General features: G+C 43.7%; 1 protein-coding gene across 5 annotated transcripts; it reads left to right on the plus strand.

Moving 5' to 3' along the window:
• The first annotated feature begins 5,648 nt into the window (after positions 1 to 5,648).
• sema6d (semaphorin 6D) lies at positions 5,649 to 26,436 on the plus strand. 5 transcript variants are annotated; one of them, XM_006793926.3, is made up of 20 exons: positions 5,649 to 5,865; positions 12,738 to 12,909; positions 13,364 to 13,475; positions 14,124 to 14,184; positions 14,351 to 14,413; positions 14,537 to 14,638; positions 15,459 to 15,549; positions 15,787 to 15,906; positions 16,215 to 16,303; positions 17,149 to 17,366; positions 17,454 to 17,585; positions 18,211 to 18,366; positions 18,742 to 18,915; positions 19,292 to 19,432; positions 19,679 to 19,756; positions 19,903 to 19,961; positions 20,535 to 20,591; positions 21,087 to 21,269; positions 22,177 to 22,418; positions 22,538 to 26,436. In XM_006793926.3, exons 2-20 carry the CDS (start codon positions 12,786 to 12,788, stop codon positions 23,663 to 23,665), a joined length of 3,330 nt encoding a protein of 1,109 aa, XP_006793989.1. In that variant the 5' UTR covers positions 5,649 to 5,865; positions 12,738 to 12,785; the 3' UTR covers positions 23,666 to 26,436. The 5 variants fall into 5 exon arrangements, with proteins under 5 accessions (XP_006793989.1, XP_006793988.1, XP_006793991.1 ...); XM_006793925.3 differs by lacking the exon at positions 5,649 to 5,865 and adding an exon at positions 5,919 to 6,757; XM_006793928.3 differs by lacking the exons at positions 5,649 to 5,865; positions 21,087 to 21,269 and adding an exon at positions 5,919 to 6,757.
• The last annotated feature ends 1,178 nt before the right edge of the window (positions 26,437 to 27,614 follow it).

The raw sequence follows: 27,614 nt of genomic DNA on the forward strand, positions 1-27,614 counted from the left end.
GGCTTTTCCCTTAAATCCCAGATAGCCTTCGAGCTCCAAGAAGGACTTAGCTGGCGACTGACAGCCAGGATGGGAGGAGGGACGGGGTTTTGATGCTGGGGCTTATGGCCTGTGCTCAGGTCGGGTAAGGGGCAGTTAAATATTTATGCCAGCATCTGTAGGTATAAAGCTCCCTTTGGTGAGTTGTCTTTGGCTAGCTGGTTAGATTACAGGTGATGCCCGCAGGATGTTCGCTGTATTATTTTTTTCTTTTCTGGGATGTACAGCAGCGAAAGAGTTATCTCAATGTTAGCTTAAAGAGACAATATCACTCTTGTGTGCGTGTGTGTGTGTGTGTGTGTGTGGTGGGAGGGCTAAAATGGCACCTCGCAGCTGCCCTCTGTCTGCACATGTGAGCGTCAAATGCTGCATCCGGCAGTAGTCGGAGAATGCGACAGCCATCTCCCAGCATGCCCAGAATCTCCTACACACAGCTGTTCACCGCACAGTCACTACCCCACACAGCACCTGTCTGCATATGTGCCTGCACACATGCGTGTGTATGTAAGCATCCCAGTCAGATTAAACACGTGATCGAGACCTGTTGGAGCGTGTGAATGGAGCAACCTCCTTGGTTTCTCTTTTTCCGTTCACGCTTCATCTCAACCGACTAAATCCCACTTCTATCCTCTTCCACCTCGAATAAAGTCATACCCTTCCTTCCTGCTGAAAATGTTAACTTCTCCAATACCTCATTAACTTCATTACGGAGAACGTGAGAAGGCCTTGGAACATCGGCATGGTTCACTGCTATGTTTGGAGCATTCATTAACAGAGCTCCAGTGATGGATTTTAACAGAGATGTTAGGGGATCAATGTTGTAATGAAGGGCACAGTGTGTGGGAGGAAGCATTTATTATCATTATCAGAGGTAATAAAACTTTTGCCCCTTAACAATGGGCTTCCACCCACGCCGGTAGATGTGAGTGTTAGGCTCGGGCTACCTTAATTGGTGAAAACATTGTCCTAATGGTGTCAAGGTGGCACTGCATTATAAGCACATCATCATTCATTTCAGACACAAGACAGAAGGAAACTGTGTCATCATCAGCACAAATCTGGGAGCGCTTCATACAGCCCCTATGTGAGTGCTTCAGTAGCCAAGCAAATTAACCATTTAGATGGGAAATGAAATGGGATCAATAAATAATGAGTCAAAAATGTCACGTGTGTCACTCAATCATCTGCTTTTCACACCGATATAGCAGCTTATCAGAAGCTGCAAATTACCCACAGCACCGGCTATGAATATGATTAGCATTCTCATTTTCCCCAAGAAAATTCTAATAAATACAGTTGTATTATATCAGCACTTATTTCACAGCATTTCCCTGTGCAAATGTAGCAATCATCTGGACCGCATCAAAGCCAACCACATATCGTAATTTCCTTAAATTTAAAGCAGAAAACACATTGTGACAAAATAGATCTGCTCCGGTGTGATCTCATGAAGTAGCTGAAGTAGCAATATGTGCAAACAGAGCACAGGTCATTTCACTGCAAATTACTAATATATGTTTCAATCCTATTCTCTGCCGGTGCATTAAACTGTTGGCAATAAAACGTGCCGCCTTACTCTGACCTTTGATGAACAGGTGAACATTCTATAAAAGCAGCCGACGAGGTAAATTTTATGGCATTATCATGAATTTGACAGTCCGTGACACACAGCTCATCTGAAGAGCAGTGATTATATGAGTTGGACTCTGCCGGTTACTAAGCAGTCATGGACTATATGTCAGAGTTGCCTGCATACTTCAATTTCTGCTCGCTCTTTATTCATTAAATTGTGAAAGAAAAGTTGGTGATTTAGAGCTTCACAGCTATCTGTTCACATATTTAGCAATGCTGCTGTTACACTGTGTGAAGATTATCAAGTAGGTGAATATTGGACATCAGAGCCAGAAAAACAGGTTACTCGTGATTTTTATCAGCGGTAAACAATATAAATGTTCCCAGCAAACATGGTTGAAACCCCAGCATCAATCTTCCCACTCAAAAGTGACGCTAAAAACTGAACCGTGAACAGACGGTTTACGAGGTCAACGAGGTTAACTCAGATTCTCTCTTACAAAGAGAGAAAGAAGAAATTTTGTTTTGTTGCTTTGTTTCAAACACTGTCTGGTATTTACATGGTCGTGAACAGACGTCCACACAACATCTTCTTTCTCTGCGTTCACAAATTAGTGATACCAGAACCTGTTTCTTAAAAAAAAAAACACTTTCAAGATATTTATGATTTCTCCATCGAACACATGTTTGATTTCTTGCATGAACTCACTGGACTTTGTCAAATATCACCTCTCTGTCGTGATGTTAGCATCATAAACTCAGGAATGCTACAACTCGAAATGAATCATTAGGATAAGTGATAATACAGTTTAAGCCACCACTGAGGTGTTTTATTATTATTCTTTTTTAGCAAGAAACGTTTTAAAAATGTTTATTTATGTTCAGTGTAGTCGATAATGAGACAGCAGCATTTCTATAACACAAACTTTCGCTTGCTAGAAAGTCCAACAAGGATGTGAAGGCAGTGTTGTAGACACACCTTGAACCCACAACCTAACATGCCCCTGGTCAACTTTCATTTTTGAACTCGTTTTCAACCATGACTAGACATCGAGAAAAGACCGTCAACTCTGAATTCAGGAATTTTAATCAAATAAACATCAGCACAACAACATCAGAAAACCCCTGTTTGCTTCATTTCCCTGAATGAGTCATGTTCACTTTCCATAGTTGCTCAAAATTTAAAACTGGCCGCTCACACCCGACCTGCCCCGCCCTGCAATTTGAGAACCAGTGCTCTAACAGCTCCTGCACACTTGGCACAGTTTTCACCCTCTCTTTACAGTACGCAATACGTTCTCCCTCATTTGCGCTGCCATTTGGGGATGGCAAATGATGCATGTCTCTAAAACAGATCACAACAAGAAGTCACGTTACCTCATCATTGCATATGCTGACCTTAAATTTAAATCAGAAATAGTAAACTAAAGAAAATGTAACTTTAAAAACTGGATTTTCAAAATTCTGTCACTTGAAGCAAATACAGAAGAGAGAATCTTTCATGTGCATTTTTTTATGTTCTAATATGCCATTTGGTGTTTACTCTAATCCAAAAGGCTGAGCACCAGAGTGACTGAACAGATTTTTTGACATGGGTGGCCTTGGTGGAGCTGACTGAGTTGGGGGGATTTAGGGGAAAAAAAAGTCTGAATGTAGATTGGGGGACAAGAAGCTCCTCAACAGGACTGCGCTGTCAGGTGACAAATGGTGCCCCGGGCCAGTCGAGTGCCATGAATGGCCTCTTAATCAATCAGAGGTCAGCGTGCAGGCTGAGTCCAGACTGCCTCCACCCCGAGTGGCAGCCATCTGATGGAACACTTAATGCCAAGCCAAGAAGCACACGGCTCTTTCTTCTGGTCAGAATCACTGTTGCTGCCATGCTCATCACTTCAGAAAACATGAGAGCTCGGTGGAGAGACATCTTTGTCCTTCAGTTTATGGTTTATTATTACAACAGAAGAAAGTTGAAATAGTTGAATTAAAGATTTAATCCTTAAACTTTCATTGTGTACCTATTATTTTAAACATGTCACATTCATGTTCTAATTTTTTATTTTGAAGGTCCTGGAGAACAATCGCATGTTGCTTTAAAAGATTGGCCTCAGCTCCTGCTTAACCCTGCAGCCTCTATCCTTGTCACATTGCCATCTGTACCAGTGTTTCAGGCAGTAAATAAGGGCATGGAGGGTAGTGCACCTCTCTTGTAGGCCCAGCCTAAGGCCAGGGGTGCACATTCTCCTCTGCACCCTAAGGCCCACCCACCAACACTCCCTGAGGCTGACCTACACACTGCAAGGTCCCCAAGGGAACATGTCTAAATTTAAGAGGAAGGCAGGCCTTCTGTCTTCTGTCCACCCCACCCACGTCCTACACATATTACTACTCTCTCCCACCATCCATCTCTCCATCTTCCATCAAACAGACCATTCATCTGACCATTCCCACTATCAATCCAACCCAAACATGCTCCCAAAATTTAAAGATCTTTGTCATTCACCCATCTGCTCCACTTTCATTGCTGACAGTGTCATTGTGCTTCCATTAAATCATTCATTCTCCAGTGGCTCAAAGATGGGAATTGTCTCATCCAAAACAATAGTAAGAGCCAAGATTTAGTAGGCCAATCAAAGTTTTAATGCTCCTTTTTCTAACTCAGATGGAAAGAGTCATAAAGCCTGCAAGAAATTTTTTTAAAAATCTGACTGCGTTGGTGGAAATTAATCTGAATTTGCAGAAATTAAAGAAACTATGAGAAAAAGCTGACTGTGATGGCTAACAGTCTCGCATCAAAAGCCATCGAATTCTCCTGAAATGGTGTCACATAGCCATTACACTATCAATAAAACTGCCAATTCACAGGAAAAAGGACCAATCAATAGGCCCACCAATCACCACACACCGACAAATCCATATATCTATTCATCCACCATGACACTCAAGACCTGCATCTGGCAACCCTTAGACACATTGATCAATCCATCTTGTGCCTCTCTCACGTAGATCCTCGTGCTGATTCAGTCCCCACAGGACACGGGGACTGCTAACAGAAGTAACCCAGAGCAGAAATTGAGGAGTGAGAGACAAGAAGAAGGGGAATGAAAGTCACGTAAATAACAAATGTGTTTCAGCTGAAATAACACTGATTAGACTGGGCAAAAACTGCAGAACGCCTGAAGACAAAAAAGGAAAGGAAAAAAAATTCCATGGAATCAAGGTCCCAATACTGAGGAACAATATTTCTACAGAAACAGGTAGAGCGAGTGAGAGACAAGCATGGACAAAGACACACAACGAGAGCCAAAGTGCAGGATCGGGCATATCAGAAGTGCAAAGTAGTGTTTCCTACACAAGTATTGAGATGCAGATCTAACTTTTGCAACATAATAGGGCCTGTCAGGATTCTGTGTGTGTGTGTATGTGGGTGAGGATGTTCATTTGGAAATGATCCTCACACATCTGCCAATCTTCTGTGTGGGTTTGCAAACCTGGCCGGAATGACTTCTCACATGTATGTCAAGTTTGGGGAAGACGCTCACGATGATATTTGCATATGCATATACAGAAAAGATACTTTAACATCACTACAGAGTTGCTGTGCATGCAGCAAGGTTCGCTGTTTATTTTTCCTACAAGAATAATGCTCATGCAAATCTTGAACTGGCTACGTTGCATGCATTTGCACAGGAGTAAAACTTTTATGCTACTTTGCAAAAATATTGTAATCTTTAATGATTGAAAAAAAAACACGAGTTTCACCATGCCCTGCTGAATTAAGCACAGATTTGAGCTAAATCTCTTCCTCAAATCCAAACATGGCTAAAGCTGTGTTTTACTAAGCAGTCCACTTGCCACAACTCAGCTGTAAAGATTTTAACTAGAAGCTCTTGCTGACTTGGTGTTGGGGGATGGGGTTTTAACTGAAGAGGGAAGGGGGGCGAATATGGGGTCACACAGGAGGAGAAATGGAAGAGGGAGGAGGGTCGCTGTTTTCTTTCTCTATGCTTTAGGAAAAGAAAGGAAGGAAGCCCTAGCAAGGAAGAGAAGCCCGAACCAAGTGAGGAGAGATGGATGATTGGGGGAGGGACTGGAGGAAGAGCGCTGTTCATTGGTAGGGCTCGGGTCGAATTACACCATTTGCCGTGCATTAGTTTGTTTTTCTCCCAGCCTGGAGAAGTTGATTCACTGAGACGCGCAGAATCTTTTTTGGGAGATTACGGCAACGCGAAAGGATACAAAATAATCATTTCAGATGAGGTGAGTTCCTTGCAGCTATGTGGACACAGGCTTCTTTGTTGCGCCCGTATTTTGCAGTGAAAGTCGAAGGGGGGGGGGAGAAAAAACTAGAGAGGAGAAGTCTTTGCTGGGAAACAAAATATTTCTTCTGACCACGTCGCTATGCTGCTCTGCAAAACCGATGGTTGCAGGACAGAAATAGTTGAGGTCCGGACTATTTTTACTAGTGCTTTCGTGCAGCACACTATTCATTCATTCCTTACAGGGCTGGCAAAATGAATCCGTCCAGCTCCAAAGCTTTCCACTCCTAGTAAAGGGGGGAAATTGTAGTTGTTACAGTTCCTCCTCCGATCTTTTAAAACTGTCTGTGAAACCGGTGATTTCAAACTTCTGCGATCAATATCTGTATTTACTTATTTATTTATTAAAGAAGAAGAATCACAGAGTATAGTTTTGCGTAAATCCCACATGCGCTATCTCGCTCTCCGCGCACCCTCTGTTGTTTTAGATCAGTTAAGTCAGAGAGAGGCGTAGTAAGGATATCGCATCGTTAATGTTTATATCTTTTCCCTCTGGTTTCCAAAGTTAATCGTAGTGAAAAAGGGGCTGGTGTAACAGTGTATGAGGGAGGAGGAGGGGGGCTGGTGCGGTCGTGGCAGAGCTTTGAAGCTCACTTATCAGAGCGCAGGGGCCCGGGGACGGAGAGAGACTCATCAGAGGCAAGAGTCACAATAACGTGTGGCGAGCGGAGCTGAAATCTGTGCGCAACTGGATAAAAGAGAAAAGTGGGGTCCGGATGGAGCGCAAAATAACAGGAATATTACATGCTGGGGGTTTTCTCGCAAATGGATTACCAAAGGAATATGACATTCTGCTGGACTGCCCCGTTCATGTGTGAAATCGGATACTTGAGGTAGGTGTGCCCAGTGTTTTGTTTTTGCAATTAAACCATGGATAAAGCGCATCTTTTTTCGTTTTTTAGAAAAAAATACGTGTTTATTGTTTTATAAATGTTGGTATTAATATTATTGGACTGAATAAAGGGCATAGCCTATTGCTACTGGCCAATCTATCCGGAGCGCTATACTTAGTCACTATAATCTATAAAAGAGTATCAAGTACGTTTCCGAGTAAAACGTCCCGCTTATCGAATGCACGCGTGCAAATGGGTTCCTGATTATAATCATGCTGATAGAAATATAATTGGAGCCACGCAAACGTTTTCCTTTAACCTTTCGTGCAGGCGAGTGTCCCTGTTTTTATTACAATTTCAGTCCCAATAACAAAGCGTTTCTAGTCTGAACTGTTAAACTGTTCAGAGCAGGAATAAAAGTGTTTTCTGGCATTTTGACTTTACAAAAAAAACAACTTGGGATCAAAGGCAATCTGCGCAGACGAGCGAAAACAAGCGGCTGTTAAACAATTAAGAGGCAAACTGGACGAGCAGTGGAAAATGAAGGTCGTTTGCTGATGTCTTTAAAACATATAATACATCCCCTGATCCATTACTAAAGTCACATATTGGATAATAAATTGCAAAAGCGCTCGTAACCTTTCTGGAGGCAGAGTGGCACGGAAGCCCTGCCCTGTGAATGGATTAAGTGCTATGGAGGCAGTTAAACGAAGCCCCATCACTGTTGTCACTTCACAGATGTCCCCCGCGTCTTTGTTGTCTTTTGTATGAGTTGTGCATGTGGACTAAAAGGGGTCTGAAATGATTTACCACGGACCAACTTGAATGCCTTTATGCTCCAGTCCATATAATGCATGCATTCGAGCCCGGGCTGCTGCGTGGACTGTGTGCGTAAAACAGGAGAAGAGGATCCAAAGGCAAAACTTGAAAAATAGAAAATGAAACGGAGGAAAAATGATGAAAGCAATGGAGTCGAGGTAGTTCTTTTGTTTCATAAGGAGCTATCCAGGCGTGATGAGTTTAATTAATTGTGTCTTAAGGTTTAGGAACATGTGGCTAAGTTAAGTAAAAGAGCAAAAGGGGCTTATTTTGTAGTTGTTGCCATACTAACCTGCTCTACTCATATATATTTTTTTATTGGCAGAAGTGTTCACTCATTTTTAACTATGGTTGGTTTGTGGTCAAAATGTTGCTGCTATAAATTCTCCCAAAGGCTTTAAGTTTTTATAGAAATAAGGGATAAAGGAGGATGTTTGCATTTCCCTGGAAACTTTCAGCTGGCTGAACCATGTCTCAGAGATCAGAGAGCTCGGCCTAACTGCTAAAATGACAAACTTGAGATATCGGCAAGGCCATCAGACTGTGGCCGGGTCAGACATCAGAACCAAGCCATGGGTTTGTTGACAGCACAGCTGGCTTGTGTGTCTCACTTCGCTTCACTTTCCAGAGGGTTAGAACTCAGTGACCAGAACGATCACCGTTGACCTCCTCTACAGCCGACCGTAACCCCGGAACAACCACCATTAAACCATACAGTGATCAGTATTAACCCTTTGTAGCCTTATAGGTTCCTAAACTGCTGTTCACAAATCAAATTGTCCCATACTTAATTGGCTGAGAGATGAAAGTTAGACCCTATGTGACGCGTTCAGAGTGGGCACGTTTTTATACTTTGCTTTGTTCGCTCTTAGTCGCTTTCACAGCCTCGAAAAAGCTCTTCGGAACATGGGTCCATGGACCGGGGGTGGGGCTCTATTGTGTTGACTTGCCCAGAGCCCCTTTTGTTTCTTGGTCACACCTGCAGCACAGGCTCTTTGTGCTCTTTAATAGTAGAACTACTGCTGAGAACAGCCTTTCTCCTGTTTCACTCCTCCTCTCGCCAAGGTAGAGAACAAAAGGGAGGGAAGCACGGTTTAGGGTGGCACAGCCTTCTCCTTCAGCCAGATCTCTGAAGCAACAAGTCCAACCAAGCCCCTCAGAAGGGATCCTTAGGTACACAGCCTGTGATTAGGGGGTGCTTGTTATTACTCAAGTGGGGGAAAGGAGTATTAATCATTTGTGGGCATGTCTGGGAGCTGCTCTAATCATCTGGCTGGCTCAATCTCCTGTGTGGCTGCATCTTGATTACTTTCCAAGGGCCACAGTTGAGTTTTAACAGCCGTGTCACTGGACGCATGTGGGTTTGAAACACAGTCATACATGGACAGGTGATGGTGCAGAAATACAGGTTAGGTCACGATAGGAGCCAATCATTAGAAAACTGACACGGCAAAGATGCATTACATGATATATTGTTAGGTAATCAACTATGGCATGATATTAAAGTTATACGAAGGAGAAAAACACCCTTGTAAATACAAAAATCACTGTGGGTAATAAGTGTGTGTGTGTTTTCATCAGGATTCAAATTTATGGCGTCCAGTTAGCCAAATAGCTCTCCTTCCATCTCTGTCCACCATTTTCTGTCTGTAAGTTTCTTCGCCACCATGAGTCAGTTCACTTAATTTTACTTCAACCTCATTCATTGATAAGTGCCAACACAAGGAGTCATGAAGTAGTAACTCTGGAAGGTCAATTCGCCATTCAAAGTGGCCGCAATTGCCAACAGCGCCTCGATAAATCAGTCACAAGAGGAATCAAAACCGTTTATAGCAGCACAAAATTTTGTTCCACTCCAGTTTAGACAAACATAGTTAAATAATTTAACTTTGTAAAAAAATAAAATAAAAAAAGAACTCCCGGGTCATCCGATTTCCCGTTGTGCAAGATGACAAGTCAGGCAGCCTCAAGCAGCAGCAGCAGCAGCAGCCTTTTGTTCTGCTGGGATTACATCCGCCCTTCACATTCACACGCAATTACAAAATCCTCACGCACTACTGTTGTTTGCTATCCTTTTACTATCCCCAAATTCTCCCAATAGGACCTCCCTGCAAAAACACATTCATCCAGTGCTGCAATTGAGGAGATTTTATGGCTTACGTACTGTATGCCAACGAAAGCACAGCTAAGAGGAGGGTATGTGTTAATCTGTCATTTTAAGCTAAAGGAGCACTAAAGCGTCCCCTGTAACTACCAGAATTGGGCTACAGACCCCTACACCCACCATCAGCAGAAATAGCAGTCCACTTGATTCCCCCCCCCCCCTCCTCCTCCCCCCATGTCTAACACCATGGGTTTGAGCCAAAAACATCAGCAGGGAAAGTGCGTGGTTGTAGGACACTGCAAAGCCTGTAATAACAGAGGTAGAGTAAGGCAAGACTGAATGGCAGTGAGATGCGTGACAAGCCCAGCGTCTCCAGGCTTGTTGAGGCCTATATGTGTGCATGCACACACACATGCACACGCAGGAGGGCAGGAGCCAGAGAGCGTAAAGGAATAGTCAATAGAAAACATGCTGGGCTCGCTAGAGATTGAGAAGTAATTTTAGATCACTGACCTCTGAATGTCTTCTGTTTCTGTTTTACATTAAAGTTTCTGAGGGAAGCCTTTGCCTTCCACAGCAAGGCTATTACCATGCAAGGAATCATGGGAGATTGGCACTGAGCTTTTCGCCCTTCCTTAGAGTGTTTTTTTCCCCTTCTTTTCATCTGAATTGTTTAGTGGGGGAGAATGGTACAGGGGCAAAAGTGGCATGAATGTGAGTGCTTCTGAAGAGCTCGTGTTAAGCAGGACAAAATTCTGACAGGTAAGGAAACCATTTACCTGTGAATACAGCCAGGTTTTTGGCCACAGGCACAGCCTGCAGTGTGTACGATAGCGCTATAGAATTGAAACACGGAGCTCGGTTTATTTACTTTCACAGGGCCTCTGTTTTTCAGCCGTCGAGTATTTGGTATCTATTTCTGTCTCCGGCTTCTAGAAATTCAGCTATTTATTGCCTGCGTTTTAACGCAGCAGATTTCCTGGTGTGAGAGGCGTCTGAATGAGGAAGTAAAAAAAGAAAGAAAAAAAAAAAAAGCTGTGATGCTTTTAAGGATTTTCAGAGTCGCGTCATCAGTCCTCGTTAGGATCAAGTTTCTTACATTTGCTGCTCTGCACAGATCAGGGAAACTGCATCCATAGATCTGTGGATGGGTTCTGCCCAGTGATTCATTGGTGACTACAGTAGAATTACTGCCTTCTTTAACATTATTGATGTTTGTAGTTATAGAGAGAGCAAACAACCCTTTTGGTCCTCATAAAATCTTCCCTTTTCCCCCTTTTTTTGCCAAAACATCAAACCCGTAATTTAACCACTAAGTGGACTAATTGAGATTAAGCGTTGTCTCATCCATGCCTCACATTATCCAGTCATAATGACATTGCTCTTAAAAGGCCTCAGTATCCCACAGAGTCCTGAATAGCCATGATTACACACTGGTGATGATTAAAACATGTCGGCATTACCCCGATTCCATCTCACCACTACTTTCATTCTTTTTAGTGACATGCCATCACACAGTAGCTGTTTAGACCAAAATTTGATTATTAATGTCTGGGGAAAAAAAAAACCACGCACACACACAGCATACTTTACATCAACATGCTGGCACAAAGGTTGTGCAACATATTAGTTGTGTCATCTACATTCTAACAAAAAGATGACATGCCGATTGTTGCTGTCAGGTAAACACCTCGCGGCGGCTCATTTTCTACTTGACAGCCATGTTTGTTTATAATTAATTCACTTAACTGCCATATGCATTGTAGTTTATTTAGTGTTTTTGAACTAAGCTTCTGGAAATTTTTTTTATAAGCTTGAGGATCTTCAAAAAATATCAAGATGAAAGTGGCTCGATTTATAGTTACAAAGCACTCGTGGCTACAGTGAATATGGCGAAGTCCATGGATTGCCTTCTCTGGCTGCTGATCTGCCATGTTTCCTGTGTGGATCAATCAAAGCACTAATGGCTTGGCAGGCAGGGCTCACAGACAGCACTGGAGCAGGTGTGCTTTGGGGCTAATTGAAAAATGAGTCAATATTGTGTGTGTGTGTGTGTGTGTGTGTGTGTGTGTGTGCGCGCGCGCGCGCACATGTGTGCGTTCACGTGCAACACACACATCAGTCTTTGCATTACACCATTTGAAAGAGTGATTACGTATGTGCAGTCGCGTGTGTGCGCATCCAAGTGCGCTCCTGGCTAATCCATCCCTCTGCCTGTGTGACGTCTCCCAGTAAATTGTTTATATCCGTTCAGGCTTTGCCTGCATGAATAATTTGTTTGCCTTATAAATATTTGAATGTACACCGATCATTAATATGCACAGACACAGTCTGTCTCTAAAGTACTCCTTCAGACACTAACATACACACTAAACCCCTGCCACTCCCACAATAAATTATTGCCAAAGTAACTGCTGGTGTATCATGTCTACAATCAGATCCTGTACAAGTTTTTATCCACAAAAATTACTACAATGTCAAAACAGCTGTACATGAGTAGGAGCTCATAATACAAGTATGAGTGAATCACTGCGCTGCAATAAAGCACACCGACCCCAAGGAAAAGCTCGAGCAATAACCACAACTAGAGCGCTGATAGAGGTGTGCTAAGGTTAGAGCAGAGGCTACACTTGTGATGATGATGAAGTTGCAATGTGCTGATTAGTGTTGAGCCTGGCCCAGTACAAACCAATCAGAGCACAGATGTACTGAGACAGCAGGCCTGCCACGTTTCTAACAGAGTCGACTTCCGCTCTCTGCAACACACACCGAGACACCCCACCGGTCAGTTGGCTGACCTTCCCTCAGACAACAGATGCAGGAAAAGGTAGAGGGGAAGTGCCAAGCGCTGCCACTGAGAGCTCAGTCATCAATAAACACGAGAGCGTTTTACTGTATGTTTGCATCACAAAAGCTTGAAAAAGAGACAGTTGTTGCTCCGAGTTTAATAAAGGGTTTGGACTCGGTTCGCGTAGTTCACAGCGGTACAAAAGATTATATTTAGCACATGTCAAGTAACGAGAGAATTTCATGGGTTTTTTTTGTGTGCGTTTCCAGGTAACATCTCCACCAGTGTGAAACAGGAAGTGTCGTCTGTGAGCAGACATGGGCCAGAAAGCTGCGCTTCTGCTCAGTGAGCTGCTGCTGCTGTTACTGACAGTCTCGCGCACTCTCCTCGCAGTCAGCTTCCCGGAGGACATCGTACCCCTCGATGTCGTTGACGCGCACTGTGAGTACACCCGTAAATGAGCTCAACAGAGACCGGGTTGAGATTATAATTACTTGAATGTCACTCAAAAATTATAAATAAATCCCCATGTAAACCTTTTACTTGCTCCACTCAGAATATTGTTACAAAAACTTAAGACAAACACTAGCGCCTCCTCCCTCTCATCGGGTCCATACTTTAGACGCTAGCATCCCATATCCACCGTAATAAAATCAATCTGCTGTGATGTAATGGAATAACAGAGTGGTATGCTGGCACAGGCAGCCGTTATCGAACACACAAAAACATTACAGTGACGCACAGGTCTGATTGGAGAGACTGTAGTTGAGTCTACGTACACATAATTCCCATATCTAACTATATTTTTAATCAGAACAGGGTGGTTTATCAGCGTATCACTGTTTGCTTTTACCATTAGCCTCCCGGTAATAGCACATGTTTGTTGTCACTGCAGTTTCACGGCGGTACCCTGTATTCAGAGGCAGGCCCTCTGGCAACGAGTCCCAGCATCGCCTTGACTTTCAGCTGATGACCACGATACAGGACACTCTGTTCATCGCTGGCAGGTAAATCCAACACACACACACATACACTCACCTCTCCCCCTCACCAATATACTCAGTCACTCCTTGGCAGGTAAACAGTGGCATAAAGGGGTGGGATGCGGGGAGGGTGAGCTCTTAGCGTTATTGGATCTCTGGCTTCTGGTCGTGCATCTGATGTATATGGCCGGTATTGATCCAGTAAAGGCGTCTATCTTCCCGGCCTGACGCGCTGTCAGGGATTTCTTGGCATCTTTACATTTCTTTTTGCTATTTATGGGCAGTGGGATTAATCTGACCACTAGCACTACTGTAATATTGTAGCAGGAAATCACTTTGACATCTAACAGTATAACACCTTCCCCCTCTGGAGCCCCTGTAATCACCACCACATGTATCGGTGTTGTCAGATGGTATGCTAGAAATGTGCGTGTTTTTACTGAAAGTGAAGTGAAATTGTGTTGTGTATTTGTTGATAAGAATGTAAAATTTCACGATTATTCATTAATTTATTCTATAGTAAATGAGGCCTTCTAATGATAAGGACACAAAATCTTCTCATAATTGGGAGAATAATAAAATACTTTGATTAATGTACACACACAAAGACCCAGTAAGTAAGCATATATTCCTTGTTGTCACTGAGCTGCATGTTTTGTTGTTCGTCCACAGAGATCAGGTGTACCTAGTCAGCCTGAGAGAATCCTACAGGAATGAGATCATTCCTTACCGGGTAAGATTCTCACCACAAGGGCTTCATAGAAAATACTGAACCATTCATCACAGAGTGGACAGGTGGTGAAATGAGAGAGTGGAAAAAGTGTGTGCCTGCTTGTTATGTCGTACGCATGTGTCTGATATCTCATGTTGTTGTTCTTTTTCTTTTTCTTTTTTTACAGAAACTAACATGGCGATCGGGCCAAGCTGACAGAGAGATGTGTGCTGTGAAGGGAAAACACAGAGTAAGTAGGGGGGGAAAAAAATCATTAATCTGCACACTTTTTGTTTGGTCACCCATAACATGGACAGAAAGTTAAACTGCGAACCTCTAAAAACACAATATAATGTTGTGCATTTTCCTCCAGGACGAGTGCCACAACTTCATCAAAGTTCTGGTTCCAAGAAATGATGACCTGGTGTTCATCTGTGGTACTAATGGCTTCAACCCAATGTGCAGATACTACAGGGTCAGTATTCAGGGTCAGAGCCTGTGATTCATTAGTCAAAGCTGTGTACAACAGCATGCAGTGGTCCCTCGTTTATTGCAGGAGTTACGTTCTAAAAACAACCTGCGATAGGTGAAATCTGCGAAGTAGCCAACTTTATTTTTTGCAATTATTATAGATGCTTTAAGGCTGTAAAACCCCTCACAACACCTTTATACCCTTTTCTCAGACAGGCATGAACATTTTCACACTTTTTCTCTCTTGTTTAAACACTCTCAGTTCAAACCTTCGTAGAAAAATAAATCCAGTATTATCAAATGAAGCCAAAGGCACCCGCGGTCGCCTTTGACGGTGCAAAACGTTTCGTCGACATTGTTGTGTTCGTTTTGGAGAAAAATTACAAACATACAGTGCAGCACTTCAGAGTCACACTGGTATCGATCGAAGATTTATGTAAATTTGACCAGCTGAATGCATTCTGTACTGTACAGGAGACACGGCACGAGATTGATTGACAGTCTACAGCCAATCAGGACGCAGAACACTGTGTAGTAAAAAAGGGAAAAAAAATGCAAAATTGTACCAAAAAAAATCTGCGAAACACCGAGGCTGTGAAAGGTGAACCACGTTAAAGGGAGGGACCACTGTACACCAAATGTGGACTGTTACTAGATAAACAGCAATGTTTTACTTCCTGTACTATCTTTTTTTTTAAAAGAAATTTGACAAGATTCCTTTCAGTGATTTATGTGTGCACCGGTGCTTCTGTGTGTGATTGTTTGCACCGTGCCTCTTGAGAAAGCTCTTTTTAATGTGTGGGTGATCGCTCCGTTCCCTTCAGCTGGATAACCTAGAGTTTGATGGGGAAGAGATCAATGGACTGGCACGGTGCCCATTTGACTCCAAGCAAACCAACGTTGCCCTTTTCGCTGGTAAGGGTCAAGCACACACCCGCCCACGCACGCAGTTCATCTCGCCAAAGAACAACTAATGTGTTCCTACTTACGCTCTCATTATCACCCCTGTGTCTTTGCCACGGTAAAACTGCGCCTGCAGCGCTAGCAACTCGGCCAATTAAGCTCTATAAAAGAAGACAAAACAACAAAGGATCCAAGAGCAGCGCATCCTACTTTTTGGTGACTGTGTTTCCTTCTTGTTTTTGTTCTTAGAAGGGAAGCTGTATTCTGCAACTGTAGCTGACTTCCAGGCCAGCGATTCTGTCATCTATCGGAGTATGGGTGATGGATCAGCCTTGAGAACCATCAAGTATGACTCCAAATGGCTGAAAGGTAATCCTTGTTTCTCTCTCCTCTTACTTCACTTGAGATACATGTGTCTACCTGCCAGCTAGCTCGATGCTCATGGTGCCTTTGCGTGGTATATGTATGTGCGCTGGCTGTCAGGGTTGTTTTTGGAGGGATAGAGAGCTCCCCTGCCTTGCCAAGCTCCAGGAGGATATGGCCTGTTCTCTCACAGGCAATCTAGGTCACCCCCAGTCATATACAGCCTTGTACAAATCCCTGAAATATTCAACATGCACAGTGGTGGTGACAGTGCAGAAATACACTTCAACTCTCTGCCTCTGTCTCTCTTTCAGAACCTCATTTCCTGCATGCTGCAGAGTATGGGAATTATGTGTACTTTTTCTACCGGGAGATCGCGGTGGAGCACAGCAATCTGGGAAAAGTAAGACCGTGCACCTGCCGTTTATAATGCATCACATATTCCACACAGACAGCATACGCATGCCTTTATCCAAGACTACAGCTTTACGCCTCCCTCAGTGCCTGCGTTTCTGCCACAAATGGACCCGGTGGTAATGGGGGCCCATTCAGGCGCTGACACTACATGAAATTAGAATACCCGAGAAATTTCACGACAAGTGTTTGGTAGGGATGTTCTACTAACGTAAAACCATTACACAGTGGAGAGGATTTGTCTCACAGAGATTGCACGCTTTTGTGTACGCCTCTCCGTGTGAGGCACACACACGCAGATGGCATTATAAATGTCCCATGTTTGAAGCCAACCTCAGATTTGACCATGCCTCATCCTGAGCTGGCCGGGCCACAGGAAGCCGGCATCCTCCATCAGCCACCAGCTTATGAATATTTCAACCCAACTAATGCTGGGGTGACACCTGGGCTCTGATGGAGGTTTGCACTGGTAAATAATTAAAGCTATCCAAGCCAACTGCTTTATCGTACTTGATTTATGCTTTAAGCCTTGGCAGTATGTGCAGTCAACACACTTACACATGGCCCAGCTTTAAGTCAGTATAGGCCCATTGCATGTGTTTTTTTTTTTCTTTCTTTTTTTAAATATTTGCTCCAGTCAGAGTGAACAAGTTAAATATGAGAGAGTCTGTTTGTTAAGTCATCTGTGCTGAGTTGCTACAGGATGGGGAGATGCATTATTCAGCATGTTGAAGTGTTTTTAGTGGCATTCACTGAGGTGCCCTCCTCATCCACACGCCTCAGTCCTCTCTGGGGGAAAAAAAACAACAACAAAAAAACCTCTGCACCTCACAGGTTGTGTATTCCCGCGTGGCCCGAATCTGTAAAAATGACGTGGGTGGGTCACAGAGGGTGCTGGAGAAGCACTGGACCTCTTTCGTGAAGGCGAGGCTGAACTGCTCCGTGCCGGGGGAGTCCTTCTTCTACTTTGATGTGCTCCAGTCCATCACCGACATCATCGACATCAACGGGGTTCCCTCTGTGGTGGGTGTGTTCACCACGCAGATGAACAGGTGAGCCGTAGCTGCTGCTGCTGCGGGATGAATTAAGAGTTCAAACAAACAGGGGATTTTATCTAGATAATTTTTCCTTTTCTGCAGTATTCCAGGGTCAGCGGTGTGTGCCTTCTCCATGGCTGATATAGAAAAAGTATTCTTGGGCCGGTTCAAGGAGCAGAAGACTCCTGACTCCGTGTGGACTCCGTTCCCAGAGGAGAAGTTACCCAAACCTCGGTAACGGTTCATCTTTTCTCTTCCTCAGAATAATATCCAAATTCTGAACCTTGCTAAGCATGTGGAACCAAGAAACTAAACTAAGAGGCACCAAAGATGTTTTTTTAGATTTTAAACGTGGCACATCTTCGAGCAGATGTGGTGCTGGACTCGTCAGCTGTTTACCGCCTGTCATTTTTCACCTTGTCTTAACCCTTCTTTGTCCAGGTTAAACCCAGTGAAATTAAATCTTTTGCACCAGGTTATTAGTTTTGACCCAGCACACACATTTACCATCTGCTGACGATTAAATAATTAATTTAGTATAATTAGATGCGCTGCATATTTAACCTGTTTACAGTCAGCGCCTATATTTGCAGCCCTGCCCTGCGTACAAAACACAGAGTCCACGAAGCACGTAATTACCCCAGTAAATCATTTATGGGAGGATAACCATGCATATGTATATTTTATGCCTCCAGCTGAGTTCTTTTTGTGATCCTAATAAGCACCTGCTACTCTCCCCCACCCTCTCGTGGCACTTTTCCATCCATCTCAGAACACATTATTATTACTCCCTGGTGTGCGATCATATAGGCTGATCTTTGACCTTTTGCCCTCCGTGCAATGGCACTCTCTATCCTAGACCCGGGAGCTGTGCAGGTCACGGTCCATCTGCGTCCTTTAAGAGCTCCGTCGAGTTCCCGGACGATACCCTGCAGTTCATCAAGTCCCACCCCCTCATGGACACAGCTGTGCCTTCTATAGGAGATGAGCCTTGGTTCACCAAGACACGGGTCAGGTAAACACATAAAGAGCATATATCTTACATTTGAAACTTGTGATTTCAGATCATACCTTTATTGGAAGGATAACCAAGTAAAGTCTTCCTAAAAATAAAAAGTAATCAAAAATCTTGCCAAGATCTTTCATGACCCAGATCTATATGATAGCTGAACATTTGTTGTGAATCTGTTGTTATTTTTCAAATGTGGATGAAGTAAGTCCTTCAGTGGAAAATTGGTAAATAGTATCCATAGATGACACAAAGATATAAAACAGGCCTTACCTATGTTGATCAGTGAGCATAAGGGATTTGTGTATTCAAATAGTCTTTCCTATTTTGCATGAAATAACCCCTGCTGTGAGTAACACATGCCTTCTGCTACGTATAAAGGTACAGGCTGACAGCGCTGGCTGTGGACAGTGAAGCAGGACCCCACAAGAACTACACAGTGGTGTTCATCGGGGCTGAGTCGGGGGTCGTCCTCAAGGTTTTAGCCAAGACCTCCACCGTGTCTCTGAATGACAGCCTGCTCCTGGAGGAAATAGACATCTTCAACAGGGCCAAGTAGGCACACATGCGCTTTTCACCCTCTCTCTGCCTGCTCCCTCTTCTCTTTTCCTCTTTTCCTCCCTTTCTGTCTTTTGGCTGTGGAGTCAGCAACTCTTACAGTGATGATTCCTGGCACAGATGGCAGTGTCTGTCAGCTCTGTGCTCACGTGCATGTGTGTGTGTGTTTTTGTGTTTTTTGAGTCTGGTGTGTGTGTGATTTGTGGAAGCTAAAATGCACACTGCCAGGAGTCAGGGGTTAAATTCTTGTTAAACTGTAAGAAGAAGCTTCTGTGAGTCGTCAACCTAACAAGTGATTAAATCTTCCGAGACTGAAACAGGAGACAGACGGATCTGATAGACCTCTGATTAGGTTTCTCTCCACCCTGTCCAGGTGCCTGTCTAACCGTGAGGATGACAAGCGTGTCCTCTCGCTGCATGTGGACAAAGACGCACACAGCCTTTATGTCGCCTTTTCAAGCTGTGTCATCCGTATTCCCCTGAGCCGCTGTGAAAGGCATTCCTCCTGCCACAAGTAAGTGATGCACTGCTGCACACGTAGGAGGTTAAATAAAAATGTCCTTTGCACAGCCAGTCATAGCTTTATTGTTTTGTTCTTCGGTTAAATGTCATAAAAGCAACGATAACAGCTTTACCTTGTGCCTTGTGGTTAATGTTCAGTCAGTCACAAGTGATTATAGCGTTCTTTCCAGAATGATTAAACCTGGCGTTCTGATGTGTGTGTTTGTGTGTGTGTTTGTGTACGTTTTTGCCATACCAGGTCCTGCATTGCATCAAGGGATCCTTATTGTGGCTGGAAGCCTCACGGAGCCTGTGAGAGGATACAGCCGGGTGTTTTGTGAGTTCACAGCCCACCTGCAATATGAAGCGCAAATATTACAGATGAGAAAATGACAAGAATATTTATTTATTTTATTTGTTGTTGCTGCTATTTTGGATTAATATCTGTTTCTATCTTATGTCTTTCCCTCTCTCTCTTTTCAGGGCTGGATATGAGCAGGATGTTGAATTTGGAAACACGGCCCACCTCGGAGACTGTCAAGGTATCGATCTCATCTCCATGCCATGCTATTTGTCCTCAGACATATACAAACACACACATGCAGCTATACACACACACACTGTACACAAACTCATCTCTGCATACACCATGAGCCTGCACACTCACATCAGTAACCACTCCAGTAACTTGCCCCTACATTAGTCTTACGTGCAGTATTAACACACATATCTACATAGAGTACATGGCCACCTGTAACTAATACCGCCCGTGAGGCGGAAACATGGACATGTACAATTGAGGGTCATGTTCAGCCGGTGCAAATGACAGAGGTCTTGTGATATGTCACGGCTAGAAAATGTACATTGACTGATTTCACTGCACCTGTCCCTTCATATGTATCAGCTAAACATGACCCATGGCTGAACCACAGTATTGATCAGAACCAGAGTGCCTCCAGTAAGAAAATGACACTGCTGGCCGAGTGCTTAATATACTTCCTGTTAAAATCTAAACTAATCTGCACTCTTAGTGTCTCTCAGGAGTTTTATTTTTCTTTTCTTTTAATTTTCAGAGTTTCCTTATAATGATTTCTTGTCCCTTTTAATTCTTTTAGCATTTTTGGGCACTACTTCAGCGCCAGATTACAAATCATTTGGCGATCCTACCTCTGGTTAGTTTGATCTTTTACTCAAATGGTTTCTTTCCTTGAGTTCAGCATCTCCTGCCTTTTTTCTTTCAACCCCTGCTTCACTTCATCTTTTCGTATCAAACACCTCTCGAATGCTAATATTCCCTGTGTTCATTTTCATCGCCATCAATAACCGAACCACCACGCAACATCAGCACTTTAACTGGGCGACGATTGACTTCCTCCTTTTCACCCATCACCTCCTGTTCTGATCCATCCTCCCTCTTGCATGCCTACTCCACTATACCTTGGCAACCTTCCTGTTGTGTACCAACCCCTCTTTTAACCATCACTTATTTCCTTTTTAAATTGTGTTCAAAATGTACATTTATTGGTATTTGAAAACACAATCATTTAAACTGTGATAAAGTTTACTCTTTTGTTTTTCCATACACTCTACCGATGCCTACTAACTGGGATGATAACAGTATGCTTTTCACTCGTCTGCACAGTTTAACAGTTTGTTTGTCACCACAGACATGGAGTTTTCATCAGCGCCAGTCACTATCCAGCCCAGTGGGCCCATACTCCCCCCAGTACTCATACCCAGTCAGAGCCCCAGCTCTGGGCCTGATCCAGAGCTCTACGGCTCACGCTTTGTGCTGCAGGATGACCCAGCCACCTCCCGTTCTTTAGACTCTATCCCAGGGGGCCAAGAGGGTAAGGCCCACAGGGAGGCAGCCAGCATGCTGCATTGAGCCTGATCTGATAGCTGCCAGGAAATGTCACTAAGCCACGCTAATGTGAAAGTACACATATATGCAAACACACTGTGGTTGCTAATACGGTTTTCCCTTAGATAGCATGGCAGATATTAGTCTTTTCATTAAACATTTATATTATGATTAATATTTTATTTTCATAATAACTTTTTTCTTTACTTAAATGGTAATTTCCTTCATCTTCTTTCTTTCTTTTACGCAACACTGCTCTAATGTAGTTTCTTTAAAAGCTCTTGTTAGGAATGGCCTCTTGCAGGTTAGACTTTCTAACCCTAGTTCTAGTAATAGATTACCCTGGCTGGTAAATCATTGACTGGACCAGCTCTGCCACATCATGGCCGCACGGTGGATGACTAACTCTTTCAATGTCTGTGGTTACTAACAAACTTTCTGTAGAGCAGCAGCTATCCGAACACCTGGATGGAAAACACTTTCCTCTGATCAATTTCCTGCTGGTTGATCTCCTGCGGGAAGAGATTGACTTGGCTCTCTATCTGAGATAAGAGCGCACTCCTAACCCTTTAGTGCTGGATGCATGACAAAGTGTCTTGGAATGTGGGACAAGGCCACACTTTGAGTCTTCCCGGCTGAACTAACATAACATTTCCTCTTAAAGAAGGACAAAATGGGTGTGGGTACATAACAGCTTCTTCACCATATTTCTTCTTCATCTTAGATTAGGATGAATGTAACAATATTTGTGGTTAACTACGTTGTATGGTGGAGGTTGAAAAGCAGAAGCTTAAGCATGGCTGTGTTCACACAATACTATATCATTTCTGCTGTGGGTACACGTCACGGAGTCCTTTCGCCAGAGGGTTAACTGATGCCTCACTGTTTTGTAGGTGTGTGGGATATACAAGCTGGTGAGACCAACCAGATGGTCCACATGAACATCCTGATCACCTGCGTGTTTGCTGCTTTTCTCATGGGTGCCCTACTGGCAGGTTTAATTGTGTTCTGCTACCGAGACTCATTCCTCCGTAAACCAAGACATGTCCACAAGGATGCAGAGTCTGCACCATCTTGCTCTGATTCCACTGGAAGCTTTGTCAAGCTCAATGGCCTCTTCGATAGCCCTGTAAAGGTACAGCCAAACTACAAACTAAAAAGCAGCTTCAATCATACCGCTTTTGTGGAGAAGAGTCATTGAACAAGATGTGAAACTGTCTAATCTTACTCTTGGTTTTATTATCACATTCTTAGGAGTACCAAACCAACAATGATTCTCCGAAGTTGTACACCAATCTTCTCAGCACTGGCAAAGACCTGAACGCGCCCAACGGTGACACTAAAACCGTCATCTTGCGGGATGGATGTCAGCCCCCCGAGTTGGCTGCTCTGCCCACACCAGAGTCTACCCCTGTGCTTCAGCAGAAAGGTCTACAGCCCATTAAAAACCAGTGGGAGAGGGCACATGGGAAGGTCGGTGGGTCCCGTAAGGAGTCCAACTCATCTGCCAAGAGTCCTCAGTTCCTTCCTTCTTCTCCTACTCCTGCTAACTCTAGCTCCCACCACCCTCACCTCGCCCTGGGACACTCGCACATCCCAAGCGCCGTGGTCTTGCCCAACGCTACACATGACCACCCCACCCATGACCATGACAATGGGGAAGATACACTACCACATTCATCTGAAAAGAAGCTTAAGAACCCAGATTCTAAAGGAACTAAGAAAGACCAGAAGAGGTCTGTGGATGCCAGAAATACCCTAAATGACCTTTTAAAACACCTCAATGACTCTGTGGCCAACCCCAAGGCCATTCTTCAAGAGGGATCAGTACCCCGCCCGAGGCAGCACCTCACACTCGAGCCCATGGAGGAACTGACTGAAATACCCCCCAAGGTGCCCAGTCGAGAAGCTTCCTTGTACTCTCCCTCCTCCTCCCTGCCGAGGCACAGCCCCACCAAGAGGGTTGATGTGCCCATGCCCACTACACCAACGGGAAGCCTGAGCATGGGGGGCACCCTGGAGAGGCAAAGAGGGGGGTACCAACTCCAGCGGAGTGCATCTCACAGGCACTCCTTATCCACTTCACCAAATGGGGTAACCATGGGGGTGTCTGTGTCTCGCCAACACAGTATGAACAGGGGGGGTTACATGCCTCCGACACCCCCCTCCAGACTTGATTCACATGGTGGAGTTATGGCACCAGGAATGCATTCAGCCCACCCACCCTCAGTATCCAGACAGAGCAGCTACAGTGGGCATGGCTCACTTCCTCGCACCGGGCTTAAACGGACCCCTTCAATAAAGCCAGATGTGCCGCCTAAACCCAATGGGTTTTCACCACAGACTCCACAAATGCGAGTAGTCAACAAGTACAGCTATTAAAAGACCATGGACACTTCAAAGTGAGTTCTTGGCCTTGACTGTAGAGCTTTGAGCCCTGAGGGCTTGAGGGAGGGAGCACAGATGGGATAAGGCCTAGTGTGTGTTTGTGTATCAACTTGAGGTGTATTTCCCCTTTAAATGATATGCACATTCACTCACACTAAAACCAGAAAGTCATACATATGGCCAAAGATACTCGTTGGGGCCTCTTTGCAACCCTGCAAGCCAACCTCCCTCCCTTGCCACAGTAGCCACAGGATATGATCAGTGGACAGTGGTGAATCTGCTGCTGCCCAGTGTATCTGGGCTTAGGTCTCACCCGTTACCACATTTGGAGCGAGGTTTAGGACACCAGCAGAGGCCACGATGGTGTATGTGGGACCAGGTCAAAAAAAACAGTGGAATACTTGAAGAATGGGTCTCATTTGTCACTCCCCTTGAGCACTGTCTTCCCACTAATGTGAAGTGAACAGAGAGAAGCCAGAGGCCATAGCTTTGGCTGTAAGATGGCATAAGGCAGATGGAGGGGAAGATCAAAAAGTATAGCGCGTGTGTTGTTTTAAGATACACGTGGCCGTAAACAGCTGATCAAAACTGTAAGAAAAGAGAAAGTGTGTGTGTGTGTGTGTGTGTCTGTGTGTGTGCTGGCTGACAGGAAAGCAGATTTGTGTAAATGCAGGAAATATATTAGTGCCACTTGCCCAAGAATGCACCTTAAGACATTTAAGACCTAAGTCACTGTCTTTCATTAAAACAACATATTTTCTTTGATCTCCTTTAAACCCCCCTGGACAGAGCTGAGGTCGTACCTCTTTGTCACTCTGTTGTGTACTTAGTAATTAGATTAGGTTGTGGCGAATTGGTCATGCTGGCTGTACACAGAAATGGCCAACTGAAATTTTGCTCACTGGTTTGTGCTATTGATTTCAGATATAGGAGTTTGTCCCTGATGCATGTATTCCCCCTACCAGTCGAGGATAGCCTGTGACGTGTGTGTGTGTTGTGTGTGTGTGTGTGTGTGTGTGTGTGTTGTGTTGCGTTGCAGACAGAGGCCAAGGAGTAGTTTTAAGCAACCAAACGCACTGATACATGAAATAAGATGTCTCTCTCTGGGACTGAAACTTCCTCTAACCTCCACTGCCCCTTTGTAAGAATTCAAGAGTGGTTCAAGAGTCTTCTGTCTTTATGTAGCAATGGTATTAAAAGAAAATGCATTTTTCATCTCATTCTGTAACTGGGTTTCCAACAAAATGACTTGCTTTTATAATCTTTTACTCTTTTATTTAAAGAAGTTACCATTTTGAAACTAAAGCAACACCAATGGTTTAGCCCATATATTTGAATTCAACATTTCAAGGCAGGTTTTTTTCTGTTAAATGTCTGTGTGTGCGTGTCCCCTGATAGAAGAATGCTCATTTTTTCCTCCCACTTTAAATCCTATTTGCGACATATTTAACTGAACCTAGAACAATACATGGATGTACCATCTTTGTCATCTGTCCATTTCTGCAGCCCATGTTCCCTGTGCAGATTTTCCTGCGAGTGGCCCCGTGTACAATCAACACTACATTTATCAATGTGTCCAAATGAGTCATGCTGGGAATGACAAGATACTGTATATACTAAAAAATACTATAAATAAGGAGTATAAATATTTTTAGGCAAGTGAACCCGAATCTGTGCGTTGTGTGCCTTATTCACGAATACAGTATATAATATTGGCAACGTCAATTGGTCCTCTGTATGTTATGTCATATGCTCGCTATATGAGTGATTTTTTTACATAAGCAAATTGAAATTTTAGCAGGATGCGCGTCGGAAATCTAAACTGAAGCGATACTGAAAACACACTGACAAACATTCCATTTGTGGATGCGAGTCACACAAAGGGAAAGCAAAAACACCTACTAGGATATAAATCGGTTCGTTCCTCCTTTACTGCCGGTGTTGAAATGAGTGGTGTTAATCCACCAGGTAAAGGTGCCATGCAGTGAATGTATTTTTCTTGAACGTGGGATGTAGGTAGGGTGGTGAGACCTTGCACTGTGGAGCAGTCAGCTCAACGCAGCATATCCTGCCCACAGCCGATGTATTAAAACAGTGTTCACACAAAAGCCGTCTTTTGGCATGGCCGCCCGGAATCTGTAATTCCCCCAGGATTGCAGGACAGGAATTGTTTCTATTGGCCAGCAGTGACGACCAAGGGATCATTTCTCGTAGCAGTGGGTACTTATTTTTAATTTTTTTTTTTCTTTTTTGAGGGCGGGGGGGGTGAATTCTGAAATCTCATTTGAGCGTCAGTTGCCTGTTCAAGCCCAAAGCCACATTTTGTTTACAAGTGATGATTGTATGTAAAGACTTTCTGCCTGTCATCGAACCAGAGTCTGGGCTGTCTCTTTTCTACTCGACACATGCACACTGACATCACAGACACACACTCAGCATACACTGTTCAACTGCCTTGTACATTGCAATATGAACTGGGTCTTTCAGTTGCAATCTAAATTGAAGCCTTTATATTTCAGTCTGGTGTACGTGCAGATGAACCAGACTTTGTCATGTAATTCTAATTTAAATACTGTGCAACGTGGCGATGAGAGGCCAGCTGATCTCCAGAGTATTTGAGCGTGTAGATATGTTGTAAAATTGTACTGTGAATGTGTAAATAATAATGATGGTCTTTGTTTCATGATATTTTTTGTTGTTGTTTTTTTTCTCCATTTTTTTTAACACGGCATGTATAGTTGAAATAAAACATTACTGCACAGAAATGGTGGCATTGTGGTGTTTTTCCACAACAAACTGCTGATGAACTCAGCAGAGCTGGGTTTCGTAAGCCATCTCTTTGTTTATCGTGTTTCTGGACAACTGAGGAAGGCTCAGATTTGAGAGATAGGGCCTTGTGAATCTGGTGGTGAAATGTAGTAGGTAGTTGCAACATGACTGGGAAGGAAGTAGCTAGCTGGGTTCTGGGAGCAGACTGTAGAATGATTAAGACTATTTTTAGATGTCTGGGGCCGGCACAGAGTCAGCCACACCAGATAGCATGTGGGAAAGTTTCCAAATTAGTATGTTCTTGTAGACACCGAACATCTGGTCTAACTGCTCCCCAGGGGATAAGATCTAAGCCACCAATGAGCTGTGGTGGAATGCACACAAAAGTAGCACCCACATACATTTGGATGCATGCAGCGCAAACATCTCGTTTATGTTATGCACTGATAAAGCTGTGGGGAACATCAACAAAGAATAAACAAGTGATGGTTTGATAAGAAGCAATCACGGGTTCATGTTATCCAGTTTGTTGAACTGCGAAAAAATGTGATTGCCTTTTGAGGTGGGATTATTCATTCACCTTTAAAGGATGTAATATATTAAACTGATGCACATATAATAACAGTAAGTTATAAGTAAGTAATAAGTCTAGAACTGCAAAATGAACACAATCAAAATACAAAAAGATTCATAAATAAAACGTGTTATCATAGGATGTAGTGTTGAAACATGATAGCGTGGATGCAGGGGAATCTATTGCAGCCGTTAGATGTCACAGTCCAACTCGTATCACGCAACGCCAGCATCCCCGGTTTGAATCCAGCTGGGCAAAAATGCTTCAAAACCAGGGGTGTCACGCTTATTTTACATCGTGGGCCGCATACAGCCTACTTTGATCTTAAATGGGCCAGATCAGCGAAATTTCTGTCAGTGTTACAAGTTTAACTACACATTAAAGTCCTGAGATATCTTAATGTAAGAACAGTAAGTTGAATTCCAACATTGTGTCTCAGTTTATCTACATAATAAAGAAATGCTGCTGTAGCAAAGAAGTCTGTCAGCACAGTTCTTTGGACTGAAATTATAATAAATAAATGTGAACATTTTCTGCCAGCTCATTGCCCAGACTGTCCTGTAATTATAAAACACACAGAAAATATTCTACTTTTTTCCT

Source organism: Neolamprologus brichardi, chromosome 1 (assembly GCF_056152115.1).
Source record: "Neolamprologus brichardi isolate AB-2024 chromosome 1, ASM5615211v1, whole genome shotgun sequence".
NCBI classification, from domain to species: domain Eukaryota; kingdom Metazoa; phylum Chordata; class Actinopteri; order Cichliformes; family Cichlidae; genus Neolamprologus; species Neolamprologus brichardi.

Bases quoted from the DNA above. Each gene is read 5' to 3' on its own strand.
- sema6d (XM_006793926.3), top strand. From the start codon at position 12,786: ATGGGCCAGAAAGCTGCGCTTCTGCTCAGTGAGCTGCTGCTGCTGTTA. The intron at 14,185-14,350 runs GTAAGATTCTCA...CTTTTTTTACAG, and splicing joins ATGAGATCATTCCTTACCGG to AAACTAACATGGCGATCGGG. The intron at 14,414-14,536 runs GTAAGTAGGGGG...ATTTTCCTCCAG, and splicing joins CTGTGAAGGGAAAACACAGA to GACGAGTGCCACAACTTCAT.